This window comes from Sesamum indicum, linkage group LG1 (genome assembly GCF_026168435.1).
Source record: "Sesamum indicum cultivar Baizhima isolate 11 linkage group LG1, ASM2616843v1, whole genome shotgun sequence".
Classification (NCBI taxonomy): Eukaryota; Viridiplantae; Streptophyta; class Magnoliopsida; order Lamiales; family Pedaliaceae; genus Sesamum; species Sesamum indicum.
The window spans coordinates 12,933,903-12,958,153 of NC_142657.1; the positions used below are offsets into that span (position 1 = coordinate 12,933,903).

Sequence of the window (24,251 nt, forward strand, 5' to 3'; positions counted from 1 at the left end):
AAATAGACATCAACAACAAAATCTCAGTAGCAATTAGATTATTTATACTAGTGTGTGTTGCACCCAATTCTGTATAATTAATTTAAAATTTGAATAATATAATTGTTATTTTTTTCAATATATACATATATATATATTTTAGTTAAATAATAAAAAGATATAAATAGTGAGAAGTTATTGAGAGAAGAGTGGGGGATAAAAGAACCGTGGAAGTTGAGTGAGAGAAAGAATTATAAATGAAAAGACGTTAAAATTTTTTAAATAATGAGGTATTTGTAATTATATTAATTTTTAGGAAAGTTAGTTGTACTCTACCCTAATTTAAAAAATAATAAAATAACAAATTAAAAAAACCTTGAGATATAAAAAAAAAGGTGCTTTTCAATTATAATAAGGTATATATATATATATATACAAATTTGAGATAAATAATAGAACAGTGAGTAAGTAAGAAGACCTTTTTAACACCCCATAAATCATAAATGCTTATGGCCGACCTCCACCTCCCAATTTATGAAAACTATACAAACGCGCTATTAAAATACCTCCATGATTGACATTATTGTTCATCCTTCTACTGCACTCATCTTTTCTATTATCCCCACTAGTCAAATCTTTTCCTTCTCAACCAAGTCTCCACTTATTCATTTATACTTCTTCACTCTTTCGTCACCTCTATTGCCCCTTGCTATAATATATATACTACTCTACCTCTGACTATATATTGTTATTACCAACCAGTGAAGAATACTAAGAGTGAGTTATCAGGATGGAAGCCGTTACTGATATCTTGGTGCTCCCATTTTTCGGTCAGGGCCACCTCTTCCCCTGCGTGGAGCTCTGCAAACACTTCTCTTCTTACAACTGCAGATCCCTTCTGATAATCCCTTCCCATCTTTCCTCATCCCTTCCCTCCAATCTCCGCCACTACCCTTTGGTTGAAGTGCTCCACATTCCTGCATCTTATTCACCTTTCCCACCTCCGGATATGCCTAAACGGGAATCGTCCAGGCCCCGACCTGGAGTTCACCATCATCAGGAGCTGGGGCTTGGGATTGAGTCTTTCCTTTCCGAGAGGTACGTGAATGCTCCGCCACCCGGATGTGTGGTGATGGACGTGATGATGAGCTGGAGCAAAGATATTTTCAGGAGAGCCAATGTACCCATTGTCTCCTTCTTCACTTCTGGTGCTTGTTCTACTGCTATGGAGCATGCGGCGTGGACAGCCCATGTAGATGATATGTTGCCTGATGATGAGATCCGAATACTATCCGGGTTGCCCGAAACCGTTGCCCTCAGTTATTCTGATCTTAAAAGGCGGGATCAACATCATGGTGGTGGTAAACCCCAACCGCACGGAGGAATGAACTTTGGCCCTCCGACACCAGGACAGCCCCCACGTTGGTTGGATGAGGCGGAAGGTTCCATCGCACTGTTAATCAACACGTGTGATGATCTGGAAGGCCCATTTCTCGAGTACCTAGCGGGTCAAATCCAGAAACCCGTTCTCGGGGTCGGGCCATTGTTGCCGGAGAAGTACTGGAAATCAACCAGTTCGGTTCTCCATGATCGGGACAGCAGACCCAGCCGTGAATCAAACTACACGGAGGATGAGGTTATCCAGTGGTTGGACTCGAAGCAAACTCGGTCCGTCATTTACGTGTCATTTGGTAGTGAGGTTGGACCAACCTTAGATGAGTATGATGAATTAGCAGACGCATTGGGAGAGTCGAATTGGCAATTCATATGGGTGATCCAACCCGGGTCTGGAAAGCCCGGGCCGCCAGCCAACTTCTTAGGTGGCAAACCCGTACCCAATGCTAGAGAAGAAGGCTACTATCCACAAGGTTTGCAAGAAAAGGTTGGGAATCGAGGGCTAATTATAAAGGGATGGGCGCCCCAATTGCTTATATTGGGTCACCCTTCAACGGGAGGATTCCTGTCGCACTCTGGGTGGAATTCTACGGTAGAGGCAATTGGGCGTGGGATCCCAATTCTGGCCTGGCCTATCCGGGGAGACCAATTTTATAATGCTAAATTGGTGGTTAAGCATCTGAAAGTCGGGCACATGGTTTCCGATGATCTATCAGAGATGGTGAAGAAGTGTGATATAATAAGAGGAATTGAGTTGGTTATGGGTGATGGAGAAGTTCATGATCGAGCTATTGCCTTGAGAAGCATATTTGAGGCTGGTTATCCGTCGAGTTCCACGGCTTCTTTGAAGGCGTTGATTGAGTTAATAAGCAAATAGTCCTGTTATTTTGCAACAGGGAGTGGTGGTTTGTAATCTTGTAATCCTTTGCCTATCAAAGAGAGTATAACAATATAAGTTGCTGGATTTACGCTGTAGGGCGTTACCTGAAACGAGTAAAGAACGAATACCTGCATTTCACTGCATTGAAGTCGATTCCATGAAAAATCATCTCTCTACATATATGGAGAGAAAGGAGATACAAAAATAAATAAAAATGAAGGCACCATGTACATTTGAACAATAATATTGCCTGTGTTATTGACAATTTTGCGAGTGGTCGTTATTCCACTCAACTTGAAGAATCTGTCTCCATCACCGGCACTATTGCTGACGATAATTCAATATGAGAAATTCGGACAGCACCAATTAGCCGCTCCGGCAATTCTTCGGTCGCGGTAGCCTGAACAGTTGAAACAAGTTAAAAGCATATCTTAAGTAGAGTTTTCCATTAACATCAAGCTGAAAAACTATAAAGATTGTTCTTTAGAGGTCTTGTGAAGTTCACATCATAATGCCACAGATTTGCAAGTAAATTAAACATAGGCAATGATGTTTCAATAACATTTGTCCTGAATATACCAGTAACTAGAAGATGTTTTCTTTTTCTCTAACATAAGAATTTCTAGGTAAAAATGGTTAGTTACATTACATCTATTTCCTGAGGAATGGGCGCTAACACTCGCTTCGCTGGGCATCAATAGATATTACACTGTAATTGTCAGTCTCCAAGAAGAGGGTTTGGGAGTTTAACATGCCTCAGGAGAGGTTGTCGTCCATAAGCACACGCATCACATAACGTTACCACTTGAATGTTAGCATGTCGGCATCTACGGAAGACATTTGTAATACTGTTGTTTGTATTCTTTATATTTCCTTTCAAGATTACATATAGGTCCTCAACAATATTGCAGATGAATTAAAAACCAAAAATCTTACCTAGTTATAAACTTATCAAAATCTAGACTGGATAACTTTTCTTTTCCGATACAGTTAACATTTGATAAATGAGAAAACATCAGTTAAGGTACAAGTACCTGAACAAGAAATGCCATCTCAACAACAAGTGTTGTAATCACGCCAATTACAAGCCCCAGCACTCCATTTGCCACAGTGGAAGAACCAATATCAACATCTATCTACGGAAAATAAGGAACACCCAGAAAAAGTATGGCGATCTAAGTTAAAGTAGGTAACTAACATGACCATTGGTCTAAGCAAGTTTAAGCATATTGGATATTTGAAATCAACACTAAATATTGTCTTACTTCCAAGTAATTGAGACCACGGATATAGTTGCAATCAACTGCTTTTCCTAGTAAACAAGGGGTGCTTCCAACACTCTGGCGTACAATCCAAGAGCCCTATATGATTGATCAAAGTAATTAATTTGTCAAACTCAGAACAGGATATATGTTGAGAAGACGAAGGAAGCAATGGTTATCTCTGTAGGGAATTATCAGTTTTTTTGGGTAGATCAATTACATTAAACCCGAGAAATTTACTTCAAGATTTGTAGGATAGGCCACAAAGAGAAGTACAAAGTGATTCTCTGAAGAATCTTCCAGTGAAACCTAATAAGATCTAAAGATGGACATTAAGAATTCCCCTCTGCCCAACTACAAATTGGTCACAGTTTGTAAGGGGAGGGATTATTTCAGTGCCTGATTTTGGGAAGTTTAATCTAGATACCTTTGGTACTGATGGAATAAGCTTGAGTCTGCTATTGCGGAACTCATCATCCCCATCAACAAATCGTTGCAAGAGAGATCCCGGTACTAATCTCTTAGCAACAAAATAGAAAACCATGCTGTAGTGTGTCGATCCAGGTACCTAGGACAATGCAAATTTTATCCATATTCAGGTACCATATAAAATATCTAGAAATGAAATCAGCCATATAATCAACTCACCTGTAGATTAAAAACAATAGAGAAATATCCTCTATCTGATGCAACCTAAAGAGAAAACACACAGAAGATTCTGATGAAACTATTAGAAACTAATCAAAATGTAATGATTAATTCTGAAAAACATGTACAACAGGACCAAAAAAAAAACAAACAAACAGAAAGCTCACTAACTTAAAGAAATGCAGTCAACATTAGAAAAAACTTACTTGTGCTGCACAACCACTACGCCTGGCAACATGATCCATTCGTTTTGTATCTTTGAACCAGTCTACGGCAACAAGATTCATAAGATGTTTACCAGCAGGAATCTTCAAACATATGTGCAGAAATTATGTAAGAATTAATCGAGCAAATTTAGGCTCTCTAAAATGCTATCCTTGTTTATCTGCTCTAAACGAGCAGAATTAAATACCTTTGATTTGTCAAAGCAGAAATTCTTACTACGAACTCTGAAGTTGTTCCCATCAGATAATATCCAACAATTACGTGCATTATCATGGTCACCACGGCGAAGGTTACCCGAGAAAATGGACACATCAATTTCATCTTGAGGTTCTTCTTCGGAGGCTTCAAAATGAACAGAGGATCTCAAGCTATGCAATCTATACCAGAAGATAAGATTCTATATAAAATAAATGTATGAAAGATTTAGAGACATTACCCACCGATTTTTTTATCTTCAGCCTCATTGGCAGATGGAGAAACCTGCAAATGTTCTCAGATTAAAGACAATAACTCTTACTATAAAACTTTAAGGCATTATTGAAGAAGTACAAATCGACCTCTTGATCAGCACCCTGAAAATCTTCTTCCTCATCAGAGTACTCATCCAGCAAAACAGCATTTCTATTTGCTGCATGTATTTGATCAAGAGAAGGAGTGCGGTGATGAGCGGAAGTTGACTGGATTTTCTGACTCCTCTTTGAGGAAGTGGATATTGATGTCATATTCACCATAACAGGAATTCTAGGAGCTGCGGTCCTTTCATCAGTTTGAGCAAAGTACTCCCTTAATCCTGTGAGTATAAACCTGAAAACATTCATCCACGTTGCAAACAACACAAAATTGACACTGGAACTTTTAATTAAGAGAATAGTTCCAGAATTCAACAGCGATGAATATAGTATCAATGTCCGTCATCTTGTTTTCTGGATTCTATGTATTATCTTCCAGAAGGGCTAATCTGACTCCAAGGCTCTATTGCTAATAATAGATAATTCATCACTTCTGTTGACAGTAAGTGAAACATAAACTCCAGGTTCTGTGATTGGAGGCAGAGATAGAACCTACAGGTTTGAATTATCTACGGAAATCCACCTCCTAGCCACTGTAATCCCACCACCCAGTACATAATAATAGTTTCAGCATCAAATAAAAGTCAATAATCAAAATTCACACTACATAAAATATGATAGAAATTATTAAATTTTCCATCAACTTACACTTCCTAGAAACTGCATGCCACTAAAAGGAATTGTGACTCATCAATTCTCTGACTTCCATTGATGATGCAGTTAGACAGAGGAGGGCAAAATGAAGATGGAAAAGGCTGCTGATGGTGCCATTAGGAGGCTGGGACAGAAGTGGCAATAGTTTGATCATTGGGTGAAGAAGTTGGGCGGAGATTTCATGGCATTGAGAGTTGTAAGAGAAGAGACTGTAGCAACTGCTGTTTGGAACTTCAGGATCTGAAAGATGCTGGAGTGAGCTACATTTTGATGGGGTTATAAATTCTAGAAGAGGTAGAGGGTTGATCTACCTCTCCTCTGAACCAGTCACTTCTAGGACTGGAGAGGAAGACATTTTAGGCAACACTTCTGCTTAAACAATGAGCTGAAAAGGATGACCCCAACTGCCGTTTTTTTCTGGCCAGATGGACAAAATTTTTTGGTCAAATTGATCTGGAGAAATGTTAGATTAATAACTATTGCCAACATTGAATTGGTTGCTTTTGCGGCGTTATCCTGGCGACAGCTATTCGCCAAGTAGCATGCAATTGATTAGTAAATAACTTGCAAACCATAGCTTGGTAGCACTACACTTAGCCAATGAGAGGAGAAGCACAAACGATTAGATGATCTTCTGAGGTCAATTTCAGAAAACCAGTAAGGAACAAAGTAAATTTTGCACAACACAAAATAAGAAACAGAAAATTGGCAAACCACGGCCATGAGAAGTCTCCAGAGGAAATTGGTATCCAGTTTACTGAATATATCCTAGAGACATGAGGGACTAACACATGGTCTCGGGTAAGACTTCTAAAACAAATATTTTTGCCCGTTTTACATGAGAAGTGTAATAATCAGATATTTTGAGGACCTGACACAGGGACCTAAGAGCCCCAGAAACCGCAACCATTTAACCTTAGCTACTAATGACAGGACCATAGCAGTAAAACTAGTCAATTGAGATGAAACATGCCAAAATCCATATGGAAAAAAGAAAAGAAAACATGGACATCCTAATTTATTGCAAGAAGTATGAAATCAAACTATAAGATCTCACCAGCAACACAATTTAACATCTTAAGAAGACAATGCTGCTGAAATGACGAAATATAACCTACTCCCCACCCTTTTAGATCAATCTGCATAAGATGTTGGACCTGTGTTCTGGGCCTCCCATTACGAGGCTTTAGAGGGGATATATTGAATCCTCCACCTGAAATCAGGCATAATTGAGACTTTTAATATGGTAAGGACATTCAAAATAAGATTATTGAAAAATAACATAAAATCTATTTCTCTCATAGCTGATCTTGAAAAATAATATGCAGGAAATTGTTGTGCAAAAGCTCAGCTGATCTTTACTCTCAATATGGGCTCGCACAAAACCCGGTTGTGGACTACAATTTGCATGATCCCTTGAACGAAATAACACAACTGCACAATAACATGGATGAAACAAGGATTGTCATTCATCAGAGAAACTAAAAGCTAAGCAAATAAACAAGGAACCCTCAAACAATTACCATAACTCCCATCATCGTTTCGACGCCAGTAGCGTATATAGCAGAGGTCACGAGGCCATACTAACCTGTAATGTTACACTATAGAATGAAGGTAACTCCCCTGGTGACCAGAAAGCAAATATATAACAACACTCAAATGGAATGCCTTTTAAAGACTACATCTGGATTCGGGTGATGATACACAGAAGTTAATTTTGTAATTAAATTACAGTACAAACAAGAGAGATTATGAGAGAAATCAATCATATCAGCAAAAGAATGTCAAATACAAAGGGCATATAAGCATACACTCCATATTCTGTGGTTCTTCTATTTGCACATAGAGCAAGAGAATAATTGGAATCCTATTTAACACATTACTGCTAACACAGAGAAGCTTAATATAGACACAGTGCAAAACAAACAACATTAACAACAGTGATAAAAAAGATCATACACCTAAAAGCTATCCGTAACAAAGTCTATCATTAGCCCCTTAGTCTAATAATAATTGCAATTGCAATTGCAATTGCAATCTAAGTATTGGCGAAAGACAAGCACGAAGAAAAGGTAAATATAGCTGAAGTAAAGAAAGAAAGAGAGAAAGTTATGACAAGGACACTTTACATTGGAAACCAGTCTAATTGAAGCTTGTGGTAGAGTATAGCAGTATGCCCATCCACTTCTTCAACTAAGCTACCATACTGGAAACTGCAATCCCACCTGTGCAAATGAGACTTTGTGAACTGTCTACTACAAAGACTGTGATTCTAGTACATTGTATGACAAGCTCGAATTCACCAGAAGTCTGTTATAATTTTTTTTAATCACAGGAAAAATAATTCAGTTCTCCGCAGGCTGTGACAAAGACTTTGTTAAGATATTAGTGACGCAGGAGCGGAAAAGAAGTCTCAAGCTAAAAAGATATTCAGACTCGGAAAAAGAATAAGGTTTTATTTCCATTGGCAAAATATCCTTGAAGTTTATGCAGAAAGTTCTGCCTGAGAGTGCCTTGTCGCTCAAAAAGCTCACTAATCTAAATGATGGGAGTATAGTTCACCATCCTGAAAACTAAAAACGTACGTAACCATGAACCTCATAATTTTGTAGCTTTATCCTTCTATTATGCCTATCGGGCTCTCAATAGCCAATTTACAATTAAATGCACTTGATTTATCAACAAGCAATTATCCATCACTAGCCAGCAAGCCTTCTAATGCACGTCAGTCTGGTTGATCAAGACATTTAGTTGATTCAATACACATATGAGGTTTGGATACTAACAATAGTGTATTCATATGTGAAACGGAAAAAACTACTTTATTTTTTCAACAAATAACAAAAAGCAAATAATGGTGAATTTTCAAAGTAAAGGTTAAGCCCAGATAAAGGAACTTACTCACATCGTGTCCCATCCATGCTCATTACCAGCTCAAATATTTCTTCACAGGTAGCCTCAACTACCCCAACGGCTTTCATTGCTCTACTACAGCTCTTTGGCTTCATTAATAGAAATATGAGAAATATACCCTAAAACATCCAATGTTTTGCTACTCATTTAGGGATGTATAGAGAAAATGGTTCAAATGTCCTTACAAGAAAATCCACTTCAAGGAGCTCCTCAAAAATCCGAAGCCCTATAAATTTACACACACATACAACAAAAAGAAAAGACAAAAGATTAACCAAGATAAATACCACATATCCTATGATCAACTGCTAAAATCTTCATAAAACTCCTACCAAAAAATTAACTTAAAATAGGAACATCAGCATACCATTTTGGCACTGAAGCAGGCGCCAATACTTTCTAGAAAATGCCTGATTGTCTGAATTCTGGTTACCGAAGTCTGTATCCAATTCCTTTGTCCAGTCGTAAACAGACTCAGGAGGACCTGCACATGAAAATTGGTAATAAATTTTCAGCAAGGTTACAGCAAGTCCACATAGGTCAAGACAAGGAGGTAATCAGGGAAGACCGTTTCCTATCGTCGTTCTGCGCACCAAACTTCGATGAGAATTGCCTTCATCTTCTGCGGCACTGAACCTGAAGCAAAATATTGACCAAGCAAAGTCAAAAGATCGAGCAGTGTTGATGGAAATATGCATTAAGTTGCTCAGCAATGCAATTAGATTACTATAATAGTAAGGTTTCAATAAAACTCAAACAGTGTTAAAGTCACCAGAAATGATTGTCATCCATCTATAATAAAATAAGATGGATATAAAAATTAACTGCAACGGTAGCAATTTAACTTGAGGCAGACTACAAGGATACCATTAAGTTGAGGAACATTAAAGTAGCATTTAAATGCGAAAATCAATTTGAAAAATTTATTATTTACTCTTACTATTCCTTTATTATGATTCTGCTCACCAACCAATCATGATAAGAAGGGAATCTAGATAGGCAAGGAAGAAAAATGAAAAGAACTAAAGACAAAATCATCAGAGCCGATAAGATGCACACAAGATACAGGACATTTCCAACTTTCTTAATCTCAATTATATTTTTCATGAAAACCAATCCGAGTGGTTATTTGACATTACTATGATGCTATCTCTAGCTTGCTAACTGTTAACGACATATGATGACACTGGTATATAAAGTGTACACACTGTTTAGCAGAAAAAAAAGTTCATACTCTGTGAGAGCAATATGAGAAAACCACATATCCTTGGGCATCACATAAAACAAGACTTACTGGCTTTCATGATCTGACGATGAAGCATTTTTCCCATTACCCATGCCAGATTTATACTCAAAAGAACAGTATTTGTTACCATCAATAGCTTGTGACCCTTGATGCTGCATATCATCAACAGCCATCAGTTATTTAGCTAATTCAAACCAAAAATAACTTCACGGCATGCACAAAAATGGACATTAACTACCAAAAACAGCAAATTAATGAAAATAAAGGAGATAACAGCAAGAGTAAAGAACCTGATCAATAACAAGTTCAATTTTTTCTTTCCAAATGAGTGCCTCCTGAATGTTGAAAGCTGCCATCTGAACAAGGAAGATGAACATAAACAAATTTAAGTCCTAATTACAACTGCATGGAGGAAAAGATATATAGGGAATTAGATGCGACACCTGAATGAAAAGCTGTTAGAAAAAAATGCTGGTGCTTATATTCGGTAAGATGTATTACACATTGTAATTCATCCGTGATTCAATTGTCGATAGTTCTTACTCAACTTCACCTAATAAACATCTGGGGGCCAAATCAGCCCTTACTGACATTTCATGATTAATTATCAAGTGAGCTAGAAACATCCAGGCCGTTCCTTTTTGAAAGAACTGCATCATAAATTAGCAAACACAGACTAAACCTGTAAAGCTCTCATTACTGTTCCTAATACAATTTCTGTGGCACATTGTAATGCATATGTGAACTTATTTGTCCAGGATCCCTACTCAACTTCATCAGCTCTCTTTGCCTTGCTTGTAAAAGGGGGGCCATAGGGGGTTTACTAACGTTTCATGATTGAGTATTACATGAGCTAGAAATATCATCGTCACTCATTTGGAAGATATGCATCAAGAATTAGGAGACACAGTCAACCTATAAACATCACTCTCTACTGATTCCTAAAATTTTTAACAAATGACCAAGCTTCTTCTGTTTAGTCACACATTAAAATAGATAAATAAGGAAATAAGCTTTCTCCAAGTAGAAACTTTTGAATATTTATGTTATGTTATCAACATATTCTTTTACCAGATACATCTTATGTGGAAAGAATCTTTATATTAAGAGCAAGCAATACCAGAAAAGCAAAGAAAATATGAAAAAGGAGTTTGAATCCCAAGTAAACTGACACACAATCATAGATAAAAATGAGAACAAGCAATAGACTCTAAAAGTAAACTAGTCATTATATATGTTTACGCCAATCATCATGCAAAACCTTTTAGTGCACATAGTTAAGTCTATGTAGCCTATTGTTTCAGATTTTCAGTCTTATGAGAATTTATCTGGAAAATTCTGATTATATATTTTTAAGTGCACTACTACATAAGTTTCATCACTCTACGTGATCTCAATATGTTATCAGAAATTAACCATCACATAATCTACAGAATCTATTGACTCTAAAGTGCACGAACACTTGTGAAGAAAGAAAGACCTAGAGAGGAAACATCCAATCAAGATCCCTTTTGCACATCACTGTCAACCAAAGGCTCATCTTAATTACTTCTAATGTGCAAGGACACTAGTTCAGAAAGTCAAATGGATTCAGAAAACATCATATCGGGGATCTCATTTGCACATGCGGGTACAAGAGTTATGCTACCAAAAATAATTATTGAAGTGATATCAATAAAATTCAAACTATACGCACCGTCATTCGATGGTACTTTTCTTTCTTGTTGTAAACAGACAGAACGTAAACCATCTGCCAAAGAACCAGAGCTTGTAAAACATAATGCACTAGCAGAAAACATGCATGAAGTGTTTGCATCAGAAAAAAGTGTTTGGCATATCAACACTCTCATAAATGGCTACTAAAACTCTGGTTCAGTCAAAAAAAAGTGTTGAATGCAACAGAATAAACCTCGTACTTCCATGCTCCAAAGGGAAAAGGCACTCAAGGGACCTAGTAGTTTCACAAAAACGGAATATAGCATTGCCTTTTACCTACTATCAAGCCAGCAGGAAGAGCAAGACAATTTGTGAACCTAGTGGCAGAGAACTCTAATACGGATGGAATATCTTGCCCCACATAATAATAAAACAATTTCCAATGTGGAAGTTTTATTGTGGCCCAATTTCATGTAAGTACTTCCTGAAATTAAGTGAGTGCATTACTATCTGCATTTGCTTGACTTGTACAGAAAACTGGGGTCCTCGTAATGATTCATTAATAACTGAAGTTGGTGGCATCTAAATTGGATCCAACAAGATATTGATATATCCTTCTACAATCAGATAACAGAATAGTGACAGTTTTAAGAGATTAATCTAAAGCTCCTCCACTCAGTTCAATGATTCTTGTATATATACCCTTGTGTAGACAATCATGTAATATGGACACATTTTCTCCACTAAAAGACGACATAGCTTTTTACTGAGGCATATTCCTGATCTATCAATACATAGCACGGATAAAAGTACGATTGACAAGGTACTTGCATTATATCTTTGTGGAATGAATAATCTTTTCCTAATCAGTTAACATATAAGAACTGGGCACCAGTGGTCCTTTGTGCTTAACAATTCAGAAAACGGAAGCAAGGATTAGGCAAGGCAGTGCAAGAATGTACGGCTCTCTCTAGGTTCATTTAAGAGTTAGACAGTAATTACAACTTGCAATGATATGTCAGTCAAATCTTGAGATTGTATATGAGATAAAATTTAGTAAATGGAATAGAAAGAGAACATATGTCAACTGTAGCTCACATGTCCATGATGAGTCTTCAATCCCCGGTCCTCCACCCTACAGTTGCCATCTATAAGTAGAGTCTTGATCGGTACCTTATGATAGAAAAGAAGGAAACAGAAAAAGAAATTTAGTTTGAAAACTACCCTTTAAGGGCAGACAATATTCAAACTTTAGAATACCAAGTGCTTGCATCAACAAGAAACAAATGCCACAATATAACTTAAAGCACACAGTAAAAAATGTAAACCTCCTTTTGCATTTGAACTGCATTAAGAGTACCCATTTCAACAGAATCCATTAGCATATGCATCTATCTTATACAGAGAGAATAATTTACCATATAAAATTCCCAATTTCTGTTTTTGTAAGTCAACAGTTAATATACAGACTGCAAAACAATAAGAGAAACAAATCTCAAGGAAATTACCACATTGTCTTGGGGTTTCTTCTTGTAGTAGGCCAACAATCGAGACTCGAGAACAAAATACCTCATGTGAATGAATGATCTCCCAATCTTTCTGCGTCCATACCTCACCATCCATCCTTCATACACCACCTTAGAATTTGACATCTCCACCCTACTTTAGACTATGCTTTCTCAAAATTTACTAAACTACTGTGCTTTTCTTTCTTGCTCTTAAAACAATCTTGTCATACAATCCTCCAAAATTATTCCCAAACTTTAAGGAAGCTCATAACCTCCTCATTACCGAGAATTCAACAAGACCTATGTCGCTCAAACTGGATCAGTCACCATTGAAGAAAACGCAAAAGTTTGGAAAACACTAAGCTGCGATCTTCAAAATATTGAAATTTTCGAAATATCAAAACACTCACTTCCCAGAATAATCTCGCGAATTCTGAAACACTTCAAACTGAATAAACAATCACATCCAAACAAAATTGACCAGAATTTCTGGCGAATCTTCCACGAAAGAGTCGGCGATGGATTCAACCACCTCCGATCTTCTTCTACAGTTCCTTAAAACACCAAAAAGTTGGAAAGATTAGAGCAACAAACCGGAATACAATGGATACAATCCCCCTACACAAGTTTGCAGCTTCGCACACACACATACTGATACAAATGCACGAGAAAATTACTGAAATACGTATGCATACAAACAGAAACATGAAAGTACAGAGAGTCAGGTAGAGTGAAGGATTAGACATACATTCGCCGCGGTCGCATCAGAATCTTCTCAATTCTCAACACTTCACCAATAAATACACACAAATACAAATATTTACGTGAACGAATGTGTGCATTCAGCAAGTGAGAGAATGAATGGAGATCTTAGTTTACACTATGACGTGATCTGATTTTTCAGGCCACCGAATTACATAAGGAAGTGAAAAACGCCGGCGAGTTCAGGCAGAGTTAGAGAGAGAGAGAGAGAATATACATATTTGTAAATAAAGTTTCTGTAGTTTTTCAGTATTTTGCTATTTATCTGGATTTCATTTTTTTTTGTGGGGATTACCAAATAAATAATATTTAAATTGGGATTTGCTGTCTGGTTTAGGCCCTTTCCCAGTGCAACTCTGCTCTCTTATGAGCTGCTCTTTTCTGTTTGCTTTCTTTCTCTCTCTCTTTTTATATGATGTAATATAAATGAGAAAGAAAACATATAAATTACAACCAGCTCTTCGACTTGGTATAATTATAAATATATTATTTTATTATTTAAAAAATTATCAATATCTTCTAATATTGATGAAATTATATGATAATGTCTAAAATAATTGATTTATCCTTGTTGTAATTTTTTTTAAAAAAAAATTAAAAAGTTTTATAAAAAAAAATCAGGCGAGATGGATTAAAAAAATTTAAAATTATAAAAAAAATCCACTTGGCCTATAAATAAATAAAATTATTATTTATAATGCATAAAGACATTTTAGTCAGTTCACTATAAGAAAATGTATGAAAACTAACGGATTGGACTAGTTGATAGACGACCATTAAAATCAATGAAGTATTGATAGTTTTTTAAACAATGAGAAAGTATTTGTAATTTACTCAAAGAAAAAATGGTAATTCCCGATATCTATCCATCCGGGATGCAAGTTTTCGTTTTCAAACACTCACAAAACTCGCTATTGCTTACATACAACTCTTTGCACAACTTATTCTCACCAAACATTGCTATACTCATCACCAGCAACTGTTGTCATAAGCGCAACACCCCAATTGAGGTCGAATCAAGTTGATGGAGGATCGAGCGATGTAAGGATAGAGCAGAGATGTCAACGGAGCGGGTTCATGACGATTTTGTCAAATTTGGGAGCGAATGATAGTGGACGGAGAGAGCCAAGTATATCAACTCTCCTTCCCATTCTATTACAATCATTCTCCCAAATATATCTGGATTATTATACTTTTTTTATTTAAAATAAGCACTATTCAAAATTTATAATTTTTATATTGAGTATAGAATTTGTATAAACTCCATAAATTTACAATTCTTATATTTTTTATGCAATTGGTATAATTTTTGCTTCTGTTGTTATATATATTTAACTTTTTCTAAAAAGAAATCATCAATACAAAATTTAAAATATTAAATCAAACATATATATACGGTAAAATCTGCAAATCTATAATATAATTAATAAATAATATTCTATATTTTTTAAGTAATTATATGATATATTTTTATTATGTGGACGTGTAATTGAATAAAAATTTATACGTTATATAACATACTTTTTCTATAATATTATATGCATTATGTATTGATACATATTTATATGTACTTTTTAACATAATTTATTTACTTTTTAAAATATATTTGCATATATTGAGCTTATAAATATTTTTTTGCGTTCCATAATCTATACAAAAATATAAATTATAAATATAAAATACGAGTAAAATATTAAATCACTAAAAATAATTTGGGGAGATATTTTAATAAAACATATCTTAGGAAGCAAATAAAAAATATAGGGGTAAGTGAGAAGGGCATTTTTATCTTATGCCAAATTATTTTGTCATGGGTATTTTTTTTACCTTTCATACTTTAGGGGTGTAAATGAGACAAAATACATAGTTCATGGGTGTAAACTGTATTTAACCCTATTAATTAAAACCCGTAGAAACCGAACTCAAATAATCTCAACTTGAATTAGTTTACTAGCTAGTTCATCACTAATCTTGACCTGGATAAGTACTATTCATATACTTGTCATATAATTATTCTCCGATTTGATCAAATTCAATTCAGGGTCAAAATTAAAGAAAAAAGTTATTAAATTATGGTTGATTGACACAATAAGTAACAATAATGTGAAGATTTATTCTACAAATAGCATTACATGACAAATTGGTGAGGAGAAATGAGTTAAAATGGAAGATCCAGCAAAAACATTAGTAACCAAGAATCCAAAATTTTGAACAGCATCAAATTTCTGAAAAGAACATCCTTATTCTAAATCTTATGAAACAGAAATGGTAAAAAATTTTGCAAGATTACAGGAATCATTTCCATGCAACACACAAACAAGGTAGTAAAAAGAGACGCTGACACCACGTGTGTTTATGGCCTTTTGGCTCTGAGAGAGAGAGAGAGGAGAGAGAGGGGGTGTTAGTGTTATAATATACTACAGCTAGATTTTTGCATACAATGATGTCTTTATAATTGCCGTCTGAGTTTGACCCACACATGGAACTTTCCACGATCCCATCAACACAACTGCACTGTTCAATTAATCTCTTTCTTTTTCCCTAAAAGGGCCATTTGCCATTTCGGTTTTGCTCCCAACCAAGAACACCACGACCATATAAACTCCGGTAATTTTTAATTTCGTCTTTCTCTCTATTTCCTACATCATATTAACTGAAAATTCACAATTTTAATGTTGTCAAACACATCGACGAACTGTCTTAGTCTACTGATTTTAGGGAAGTTTAAGGTGAGATTTTTGTGGGTCTGAAGTGATTTCTTGACATATGTTAGCTTCGAATGGCACGAGAATATTATAGATCTGTGTTTGTGGGTTTTTTGAATTTTGACTGTTTTCTTGATCAACTGTTTAGCGTTCATTATTGACCTCGTCTTTTGAGTCTCTTATTATTCGCCAAGTATGTGCAATTTTTTTGACATTTCCGAGAACTTTTACTGCTTTCTCACTTCCTTTTTCTGCCTTTCCTTTTCCTATTTTTCCCTGAATCCTGAGTTGGATTTTGATCAAGAAACTGTCTTGAAAGCCATGCTGCTTTTGTAATAAAGATTTGATGCACTTCTGTTGTACAGGTGGTGTGAAGCTGCTGTTAAGACAGAGTTCAATAACTAACCGTTTTGGGTTGTAATTCTTGATCCTTGAGTTCTTTGGAAAATGAGAGTGAAGATTTTGGTGGCTCTTTCCTGTTTCTGTGAAGATATGTATAATTAGGACAAAGGGGTGTTTTTTGCTGGTTCTAAATTCCGTAATTGTTTGGAACAGTGATATCTAGTACAAACAGCAGAAGCCTGAATTAGGACAGATGGGTTCTTTTCCAGGGCATGTTCTTCCCGGAACGCTGTTTCTTGTTGTTGGTATGTGGCACGCATGGTGCTCGATAGTTAGATACTTGTCGGATCCTAAGTCGTTCCGTGTCAGGGTTTGGAACCCTGTTCCGGGTTTCAGTGGGGGGCTCAAGTACTTGGAGCTCTACGTTATTGTAATCGGTGGCTTCATTGATCTTTGTATAGAGTTTTTGTACTCGACCCATCTCAAGATCTTTGTTCATGGAGTACTGAACCCTTCTCACATGAACAACTTTGAGCACTCTGGCATGCTGCTCATGTTCTTCATATTCGGCCTCATAGCGCTGCTCTCTGAGAAGACAAGGTTGGTTTTTCCTCTTATGGATTTTGTTCTTTAACTTTGTTCTCTTTTATCGTGATTTAGGACAACATAGGATTCAGGAGATGGATTTCCCGTTATGCATCAAGAACTCTGATTCATTACATGAGCAAATCATACATTTGGTTTCTAAAGTACAATCAGTTGACTTGGATAAAATGTACTAAGTTGGTTTCTTCATCTCATAACATGTACTAGATTGTCTGAAATCTCTGGGCTTAAATCATATTATCTTTAGTGCTTGAGACATTGTTTGATCGATTCAAACTGGTTTTCTGTTAAAGAATTCATACGGCCAATTGACTATATTCCCGTACAATTTCAGTAAACCCCTGTCTGCATGTTCGTGTTTCACATGATGAGCTGCTGGAAACATGGAAAGATTGGACAAGTTGATAAACATGGGATTTTCTTCTAGTTTACGCCATGTTTGTGGATTAATGATTATGACATCATACATTATAGAAGCCTGACTGACCAACCGCGAATTGCTATTAGCCACCTTTAAGGTTCATGATTTAGATGCCAAAGTCTTACCATATTTAACTGAACAGTAGTATCAACAACCAAGTTAGTTGTTTTCGTGTTTTCAGATTGATTGTCAACTGTCATGTCCTTGTCCATGATTTCACAATCTCATCTGACATATTATATAATGCTTAGTTCTGTTCTGAACCTGACAAGAAGCTTAATACATCTGTTAAATTCTTACACCTCCTCACTGCCTTTATTGTCGGTGCAATTCAGAGTACAGTTACTAGATTCTTACAGAGAAAGTAACTGTGTTCCCATACACACAGACACTAATTGTGCACATTGAATTTATTACAACTTTACTTGCATTATGCAAAAGTCGGTCCTAATCTCAGGACTTCCACACTTCACAATTTAGGTTGATGTTTTAACCTTGTATAAAGTTATTACATCTTTGAACTATTGAACTAAGCCATCTAATGTAAGAAACTGGAACTCTAGCTTCAGTCTTGACAATTATTATGTCGATCTAAACCCTAACGGTTGTTCATCTGTTTATATTTGAACTCAAGTGGTCGAATTTTCATTAGTTCAGTATTTACTAATATATTCTTTCTCGTTTTAATAGCTTCTAACAACGCTCTTTGCTCGTTTCTCAGCTTTCTTCCCTTACCAGAAGGAGCGTTATGCTTCATAGCTTCAGCAGCATTCACGGCAGAGTACGTCCTATTCTACTTCCACTCGACCACCCACAAAGGCCTCGAGGGATACTACCACTTCATCCTTGTCGTCCTCATAGGCCTCTGCATATTGTCTACTGTTGCTGGAGCCCTGATGCCAACCAGTTTCCCAGTCGATTTATTCAGTGGCATCGCTATAACACTCCAAGGCCTCTGGTTCTACCAGACAGCGTTCACCCTCTACGGCCCAATGATGCCACATGGTTGCCGGCTCAAGGAAAACGAAATCATGTGTCATTCAACTGAATATGAAGTCCACGGCGAGCTGCTCGCTAATTTCCAGCTATTTGTTCTGGTTTTTGGTGTTCTTGTTGCTGTTGCCGGTGCGTATATCTATGCAGAGCCGAGATATGGTGAGTCTACTCGCATGGCCTCAGACGGCTCTGAGGATAGCTGAGACTCGATCAGCATTGACGGCCATGTTATCGTGTTTTGAGTTTTGTGTTGAGGCATCATAGTGGTTAGCATCCTCTTCTTTACATGTTGGTGTAGGGTATTGATGTGTAGGTATAGAGGTATAAATCAGAATGCAATACTCCTAGATTAAAATTGCAGGAAAGAGTTGAAACCAAATTGCACAGAACTTGGACAGGAGTTACAACTTATCCTACCTTGTATGCCTACAACATAATTGTCAAGATTCCTTAATGTTCTCATCTCCGGCAGCCGGATGTAAGATAAGCTATAATTGGATCGTGAGGCGGGTCTCAAATTTTAGAGTTTTGGATCCGAATTCGTCTCAAATTCGGTCTACTTAATATTTTAAAGTCTAAAAACATGCACAAATAAATTTATTAAAAAAATAATTTTTCAATAATATTATTCTCTCATCTTGTCCCCACTCCAAATTCGATACGTCTAATTCTTATGATTTAGTTAATTCTTTTTCTAAATACTTTATATATATGTTTAGAAATTAAACTATCATTTCTATATAGTTTTACTTTACAAATTCATATATTTAACAAAGAAAAAAATTCAAATTTCAAATATTATTCGTAACAGATTCAAAGTGGAACCACCACAGATCTCGAATAGCATCCAACATTTGACATTCCTGTCTTAAAATAACCACATGGATTTCAAGTATCATTCTTGTCTGTATTCAATTGTTTGACCATTTCCAGCAAATTTCATGTAATGAATTGCAACCTATTCTTGACAATTTTTCCGACAGATCCAAGCACAAAGACAGGAATCCGGAAACTGAATACAGATAATAAAGCAAAAACAGTGCTGAAAATCTTCTCTACTTTGTAAAGAACATTACATGCAGAGAACAACATCTTGGATAATTTGCGTGAATATTGTCAGAAATGAAGCCAATACAATCCAACGCAACACATGCACCTCTCAATCCTCAAACTCATCACGCGCCATGTGATTGATTCAGAAAACAACGACCCCCTGCTGCTTTATCATCTTTGCCAGTGTTCAGACACAGTTGCAGACTCTTCAATCTCATCACTTCGCCTATGTAAGAATAGTATACATACGAAAGTTTCTTGACACTTAATGAAGTGTGAACAACAAGGTTTCATGGGTCACCACAAAAGAACAGCGGCTACTGAAATCTGACAATAAGATATTACGATGATACTGTTGCTACAAAGGGTCAATAATACAAACGTCGTTACTGGGACAGTAAAACAAACAGTTTATTTATCTCTACACGTGGTCAGTTCGAATATGCGAGCGGGAAAAGTGTTTAATAAGGGACAATGGATTCAATAAGCTCTTGAAGTGGAGCAAGTTCCTTCTTGTCAATGAGTGTAAATTCCTGCGCGATAAACATAGAATTTAGCAACTGAGACATATTCGAGTCTATTTTCAGTTCTTTGACACAAAAGAGCAGGAATTTCTGAGCTGTTTAGCGATAAATGTTGAATCATTCAGGTCAATGTGTAAATGAGGTGCTATAGAAAAATCAAGATCAAGAAGGTAAAAGTTACGAAATGAGAAAAAAATGGCATAAGAAGTCGGGATCTGAATAGTTCAAAGAAGCGGCATAAAATTAGAGAGCTAGCTTACACAGGTGAACAGTATAAAATGCTTGAAGCAGGTATTTAGATGGGCTTCCTCCTTAAGACTCACAATCTTCTGAAAATGAGAGTGATATATATGTGCGTATACGCGGAACAGACGTTTGAATATGGTCTTCACAACATCCCTGAAATTTGAAGGAAATGGCGCGCCTACAAAAATTTCTTTGTTAGAGTTATGTTAAAAGTACATAACAGAAGAGGACATTTTACTGCATTAAAGACGGCGCTATTACCTAGTCTTTGAGGAAATATGGACTCGTCGTCCAGCTGTGTTTCAATCCAGTCCATCAAATACTCGACATATTTAGGAGCTGAAACTTCAATAGGTTTCTTAATTTGTACACCATCGGCCCATCTGTACTCATACCTGCAAAATATTTTGACAGATCAGGAACATTTCTGTTCCGTATGATTTTCTTAAAGTAACATTAAAAAAATTGGCAGCAAAATCAGGTTCCTGACATTGACATAGATAACTAGGTCAAGAAACGCTCATCACATAACAAGCATTTTATTGTAAATTTCGTTCTCTTCTATGGGATTTTAATTCCTCACCACCTCTATCGATTCTCTAGAAGCTAAAATATGGACACACCAATAATATACCAGGACTCTGTTTCCAGGTTGTTTATCAAGAACTCAAGATATGGCATATCCAGTTCAATGAAAAGTATAAAAATACTGAGAGCTCACAACTTTGCTGTCACACATCTTAAGATTGATTCGGAGGACAAAATGTGTTACTCTTCGTGTAATTTTAGGTTTTTGGTAAATTACAGGGTTTCCACTGTCTAAAGTTAATAATGATCAAGAATGTGTAAATCAATTAGAACGTAGTACATATGCACTTGCTATTTGGCATCGTGATACGTGATAAGCTGGTTGTCATGCTTATTTGAAAATGAGAAATCACAGTGAATGATAACATCATGACTTTACTTAGGGCCAGCAGACATTGTAGGGCAGTTCTCGGGCGTACAGAACTCCGTGAGGGTGCCATAAAGCAGATTCACCTGGTTGAAGAAATCTACAGCTGAAAAACAAAAAACCAAACACCCGACTCAATTTCGATCCTCGGGGTGTAGCTAGTAGTAGCGATAGCAAAGAAATGTACAAAGTACTACATGGTAGACAGATATTGATATCACACAGTCATGATGCATCAGTTTTCCCATTCCAATAAGGAACTAAGATGTCATAAGGTTCTAATCCATAAGGAAATAACCTTAAGTAATGTGAAAATTATATATAACGGCTCAGAGAGAGTGTCAGTAGATCCGATGATCATGTATTGTCTCATTTGTATGATGTTTGTTTGCTACTTCTGTGCGGTAGTTCCCTTCCCAAATTCACTAAATCAAGATGTTTTATCTTGCCAATGTTACTTTTGCATCTAATATCGAATCCTAATATTAAGAAAATTGATTGGAAGGAAAGTCATTTATTCAACATGCTGCCATGTGAATCCAAATAGATATGCACACAGGCTCATATGCGCATGCACCATCACGCACACAGAGAGAGAGAGAGAGAGAGAGAGAGAGAGTAAGAGAGGGAGAGAGAGTACTGTTGACGGCCAGCCATTCATTTATATCTTCCCCTGGGGGTAACCTTACAGCTTCTCTCAAGTTCCCACTACCTAAAGTGGCATCTATATGTTTTCTTAGCTGCGCCCCCTGCAATAGGTAATCATAACCGATTCAAGTGTACATCGCATGGTTGCTCAGAAGTCAAGGGTAATGTATACTGCATGCAGAATTTAGAGATAGAACATTCAGATAGGTGACATAACAAGATAACATGATGTACATCCCCCATAAAAATCTCAAAGGAAATCTCTGAAGAGTAATGCAAGGATGAGTAACAAGAAATTATAATCCCGCTTTCCCACCATGCACAACCACATTAAGAAGGAAGAAAGAAGATACAGGACGTTATACAATTGAGAACGGTCCAAAAATCAAGATTTTCCATCTTGATGCAGCACCATTATCCAAGGAACTAAGGTTAAATAGCGATTATTCATATGTCAAATAAATGATCAGGTCATAAACATGATCGAGTAGATGTACTACAACATTTGGAGTGCGTCACATATCAACACTTGAGGCTACTCAAAACCATAGAAAGAACTTCTACAATTTCAGTTAAGGTTGAAATAGTGTTCCTTACACGAGGAGAAAACACAAACTACAATATGGTTTTTCTTTGAAAAGTTAAAGATGCTGGTGTGACTCAGCAAATAACTGACATGGCAGTAATCCGTAATAGGAAAAGAGATTTCAAAACAAATGATGAAGGGTGGAACATGTGTTGTGCCAGCAAAGAAAATCACCTTACTGCCTGAAGGAGCACTTTTTTTAGGCCGGAACGTCCTCTGGTTCCTGTTTAAAAATAGGGAACCAAGCATTATAAATAAGAAGATAAACTCCAAAATAAATCAAGTTGAGCAGGAGTATACATTAGAAAAAAAATAATTGGATAAATTCCGTAACAGTAAAGACACGGATCACAGAAGGGAACTTATTTGTTATAAAAAATACTGCGCTTAATCTTAAATTTTGAACCCGGATTTTCAGTAATGTCCTACTTGGTACTCGAGTTTTGTCACAAATGTCAAATTGGCGGATGAGAAATATAACCTTTAGTTTCTAATTTAAAGACAACTTTGAATGTCATTCAGAAAGATATTCATTTGGAAAAATAGAGTATATTACTAGAATAACACAACATAAAAATAATTAACGACAAATAAGATGGCAAGCAAAAATTGCAAAATAAAGTTTTTACATGATGAGATTTAAAAACTAATCTTCGAAAGATGAGTTATGGAAAGAACGACAGATAACATTTCGGTTCAATATAACTTACATATTTAAATTTAAATCCCGCGACGCAAGACTTAAAATTTTTAGAACAACATAAAGGGAATCATATAATTCAAACAAATTCTATCAACCCTCTCGATTAGCTTGACATTGGTTAATCTGCATCTCAAATCGACAATGGTCACCAAGACTTGTGTAGATCATCATCACTGACAATTTCTGCAAAATGATACAACTTCCTGTTTGCTACTATGTAACTCATGAATAGGCCCTCAAAAATTCAATTCTGTTCCTCACCAACGTAACAGTAAAAAATAGCTATTTTCTTCAATCATACAAACAAAAAGGTGAAACTTTTTGTACCCCTCATCAATAGATTCTCTTCATTACTGAATTCTTCTCTATCAAAACTTCATTCTTGAATCCAAAATTCATCTTCTTTTCTTGATATTCCATCAAAACACACAAGCATACAATAATCAAGAAAAGCAACATACAACCATCAAATTGACCAAAACAAAGACAAACCCATATAAGTAAACGACAGATCTGAGGCAAACCAATCATACAACAAGAAATCACAAAATCAAAATGAAAGATTCTTGGGGGAAATCACCTGCCAAGACCAAAGAGACTCATGGCTATTCGCACAGAGAGAGAGAGAGAGAGAAAGAGGGTCGATCAGAATTGAGGATTATCAATAATTTTTATACAAAGGAATATACAAATATGTGTGTGTGTGTGTGTATTTGGGTGGGGGTAAATATTAGTGGAAGTGTCGAAAAAAGCTGTCGAGCACTGACTT

At 36.3% G+C, this 24,251-nt stretch overlaps 4 protein-coding genes across 7 annotated transcripts; 2 read left to right on the forward strand and 2 right to left on the reverse strand.

Moving 5' to 3' along the window:
- Positions 1–575: 575 nt before the first annotated feature.
- LOC105159521 (putative UDP-glucosyl transferase 73B6) lies at positions 576–2,338 on the forward strand. The gene has a single exon (XM_011076616.3). The coding sequence runs from the start codon at positions 770–772 to the stop codon at positions 2,249–2,251; it is 1,482 nt and encodes a 493-aa protein (XP_011074918.1). The 5' UTR covers positions 576–769; the 3' UTR covers positions 2,252–2,338.
- A 30-nt stretch (positions 2,339–2,368) lies between these two features.
- On the reverse strand, positions 2,369–14,059 carry LOC105159508 (protein ENHANCED DISEASE RESISTANCE 2). Of its 3 annotated transcripts, XM_088878259.1 has the most exons (24): positions 13,684–14,056; positions 13,346–13,489; positions 12,936–13,235; positions 12,526–12,600; positions 11,468–11,521; positions 10,062–10,127; positions 9,820–9,923; positions 9,094–9,161; positions 8,893–9,009; positions 8,711–8,751; positions 8,514–8,614; positions 7,742–7,837; positions 7,136–7,200; positions 6,975–7,046; positions 6,670–6,825; positions 4,947–5,179; positions 4,830–4,869; positions 4,577–4,731; positions 4,371–4,472; positions 4,165–4,209; positions 3,944–4,084; positions 3,520–3,615; positions 3,289–3,390; positions 2,369–2,654 (listed from the first exon to the last, which is right to left on the reverse strand). In XM_088878259.1, the coding sequence occupies exons 3-24, from the start codon at positions 13,077–13,079 to the stop codon at positions 2,544–2,546; spliced, it is 2,184 nt and encodes a 727-aa protein (XP_088734385.1). In that variant the 5' UTR covers positions 13,080–13,235; positions 13,346–13,489; positions 13,684–14,056; the 3' UTR covers positions 2,369–2,543. The 3 variants fall into 3 exon arrangements, 2 of the variants coding, with proteins under 2 accessions (XP_088734385.1, XP_088734383.1); XM_088878257.1 differs by having other exon boundaries at positions 12,936–13,480; XR_016064455.1 differs by lacking the exons at positions 2,369–2,654; positions 3,289–3,390 and having other exon boundaries at positions 4,371–4,432; positions 12,936–13,489; positions 13,684–14,059.
- A 2,083-nt stretch (positions 14,060–16,142) lies between these two features.
- Positions 16,143–19,229, forward strand: LOC105159530 (plant viral-response family protein). 2 transcript variants are annotated; one of them, XM_011076628.3, is made up of 3 exons: positions 16,143–16,304; positions 16,768–17,344; positions 18,493–19,229. In XM_011076628.3, the coding sequence occupies exons 2-3, from the start codon at positions 16,998–17,000 to the stop codon at positions 18,968–18,970; spliced, it is 825 nt and encodes a 274-aa protein (XP_011074930.1). In that variant the 5' UTR covers positions 16,143–16,304; positions 16,768–16,997; the 3' UTR covers positions 18,971–19,229. The 2 variants fall into 2 exon arrangements, with proteins under 2 accessions (XP_011074930.1, XP_011074937.1); XM_011076635.3 differs by having other exon boundaries at positions 16,288–16,426.
- A 564-nt stretch (positions 19,230–19,793) lies between these two features.
- On the reverse strand, positions 19,794–24,251 carry MOB1-LIKE (Mob1/phocein family protein). The gene is made up of 7 exons (XM_011076656.3): positions 24,063–24,251; positions 22,954–23,002; positions 22,186–22,294; positions 21,558–21,651; positions 20,852–20,985; positions 20,605–20,768; positions 19,794–20,353 (listed from the first exon to the last, which is right to left on the reverse strand). The coding sequence occupies exons 1-7, from the start codon at positions 24,083–24,085 to the stop codon at positions 20,282–20,284; spliced, it is 645 nt and encodes a 214-aa protein (XP_011074958.1). The 5' UTR covers positions 24,086–24,251; the 3' UTR covers positions 19,794–20,281.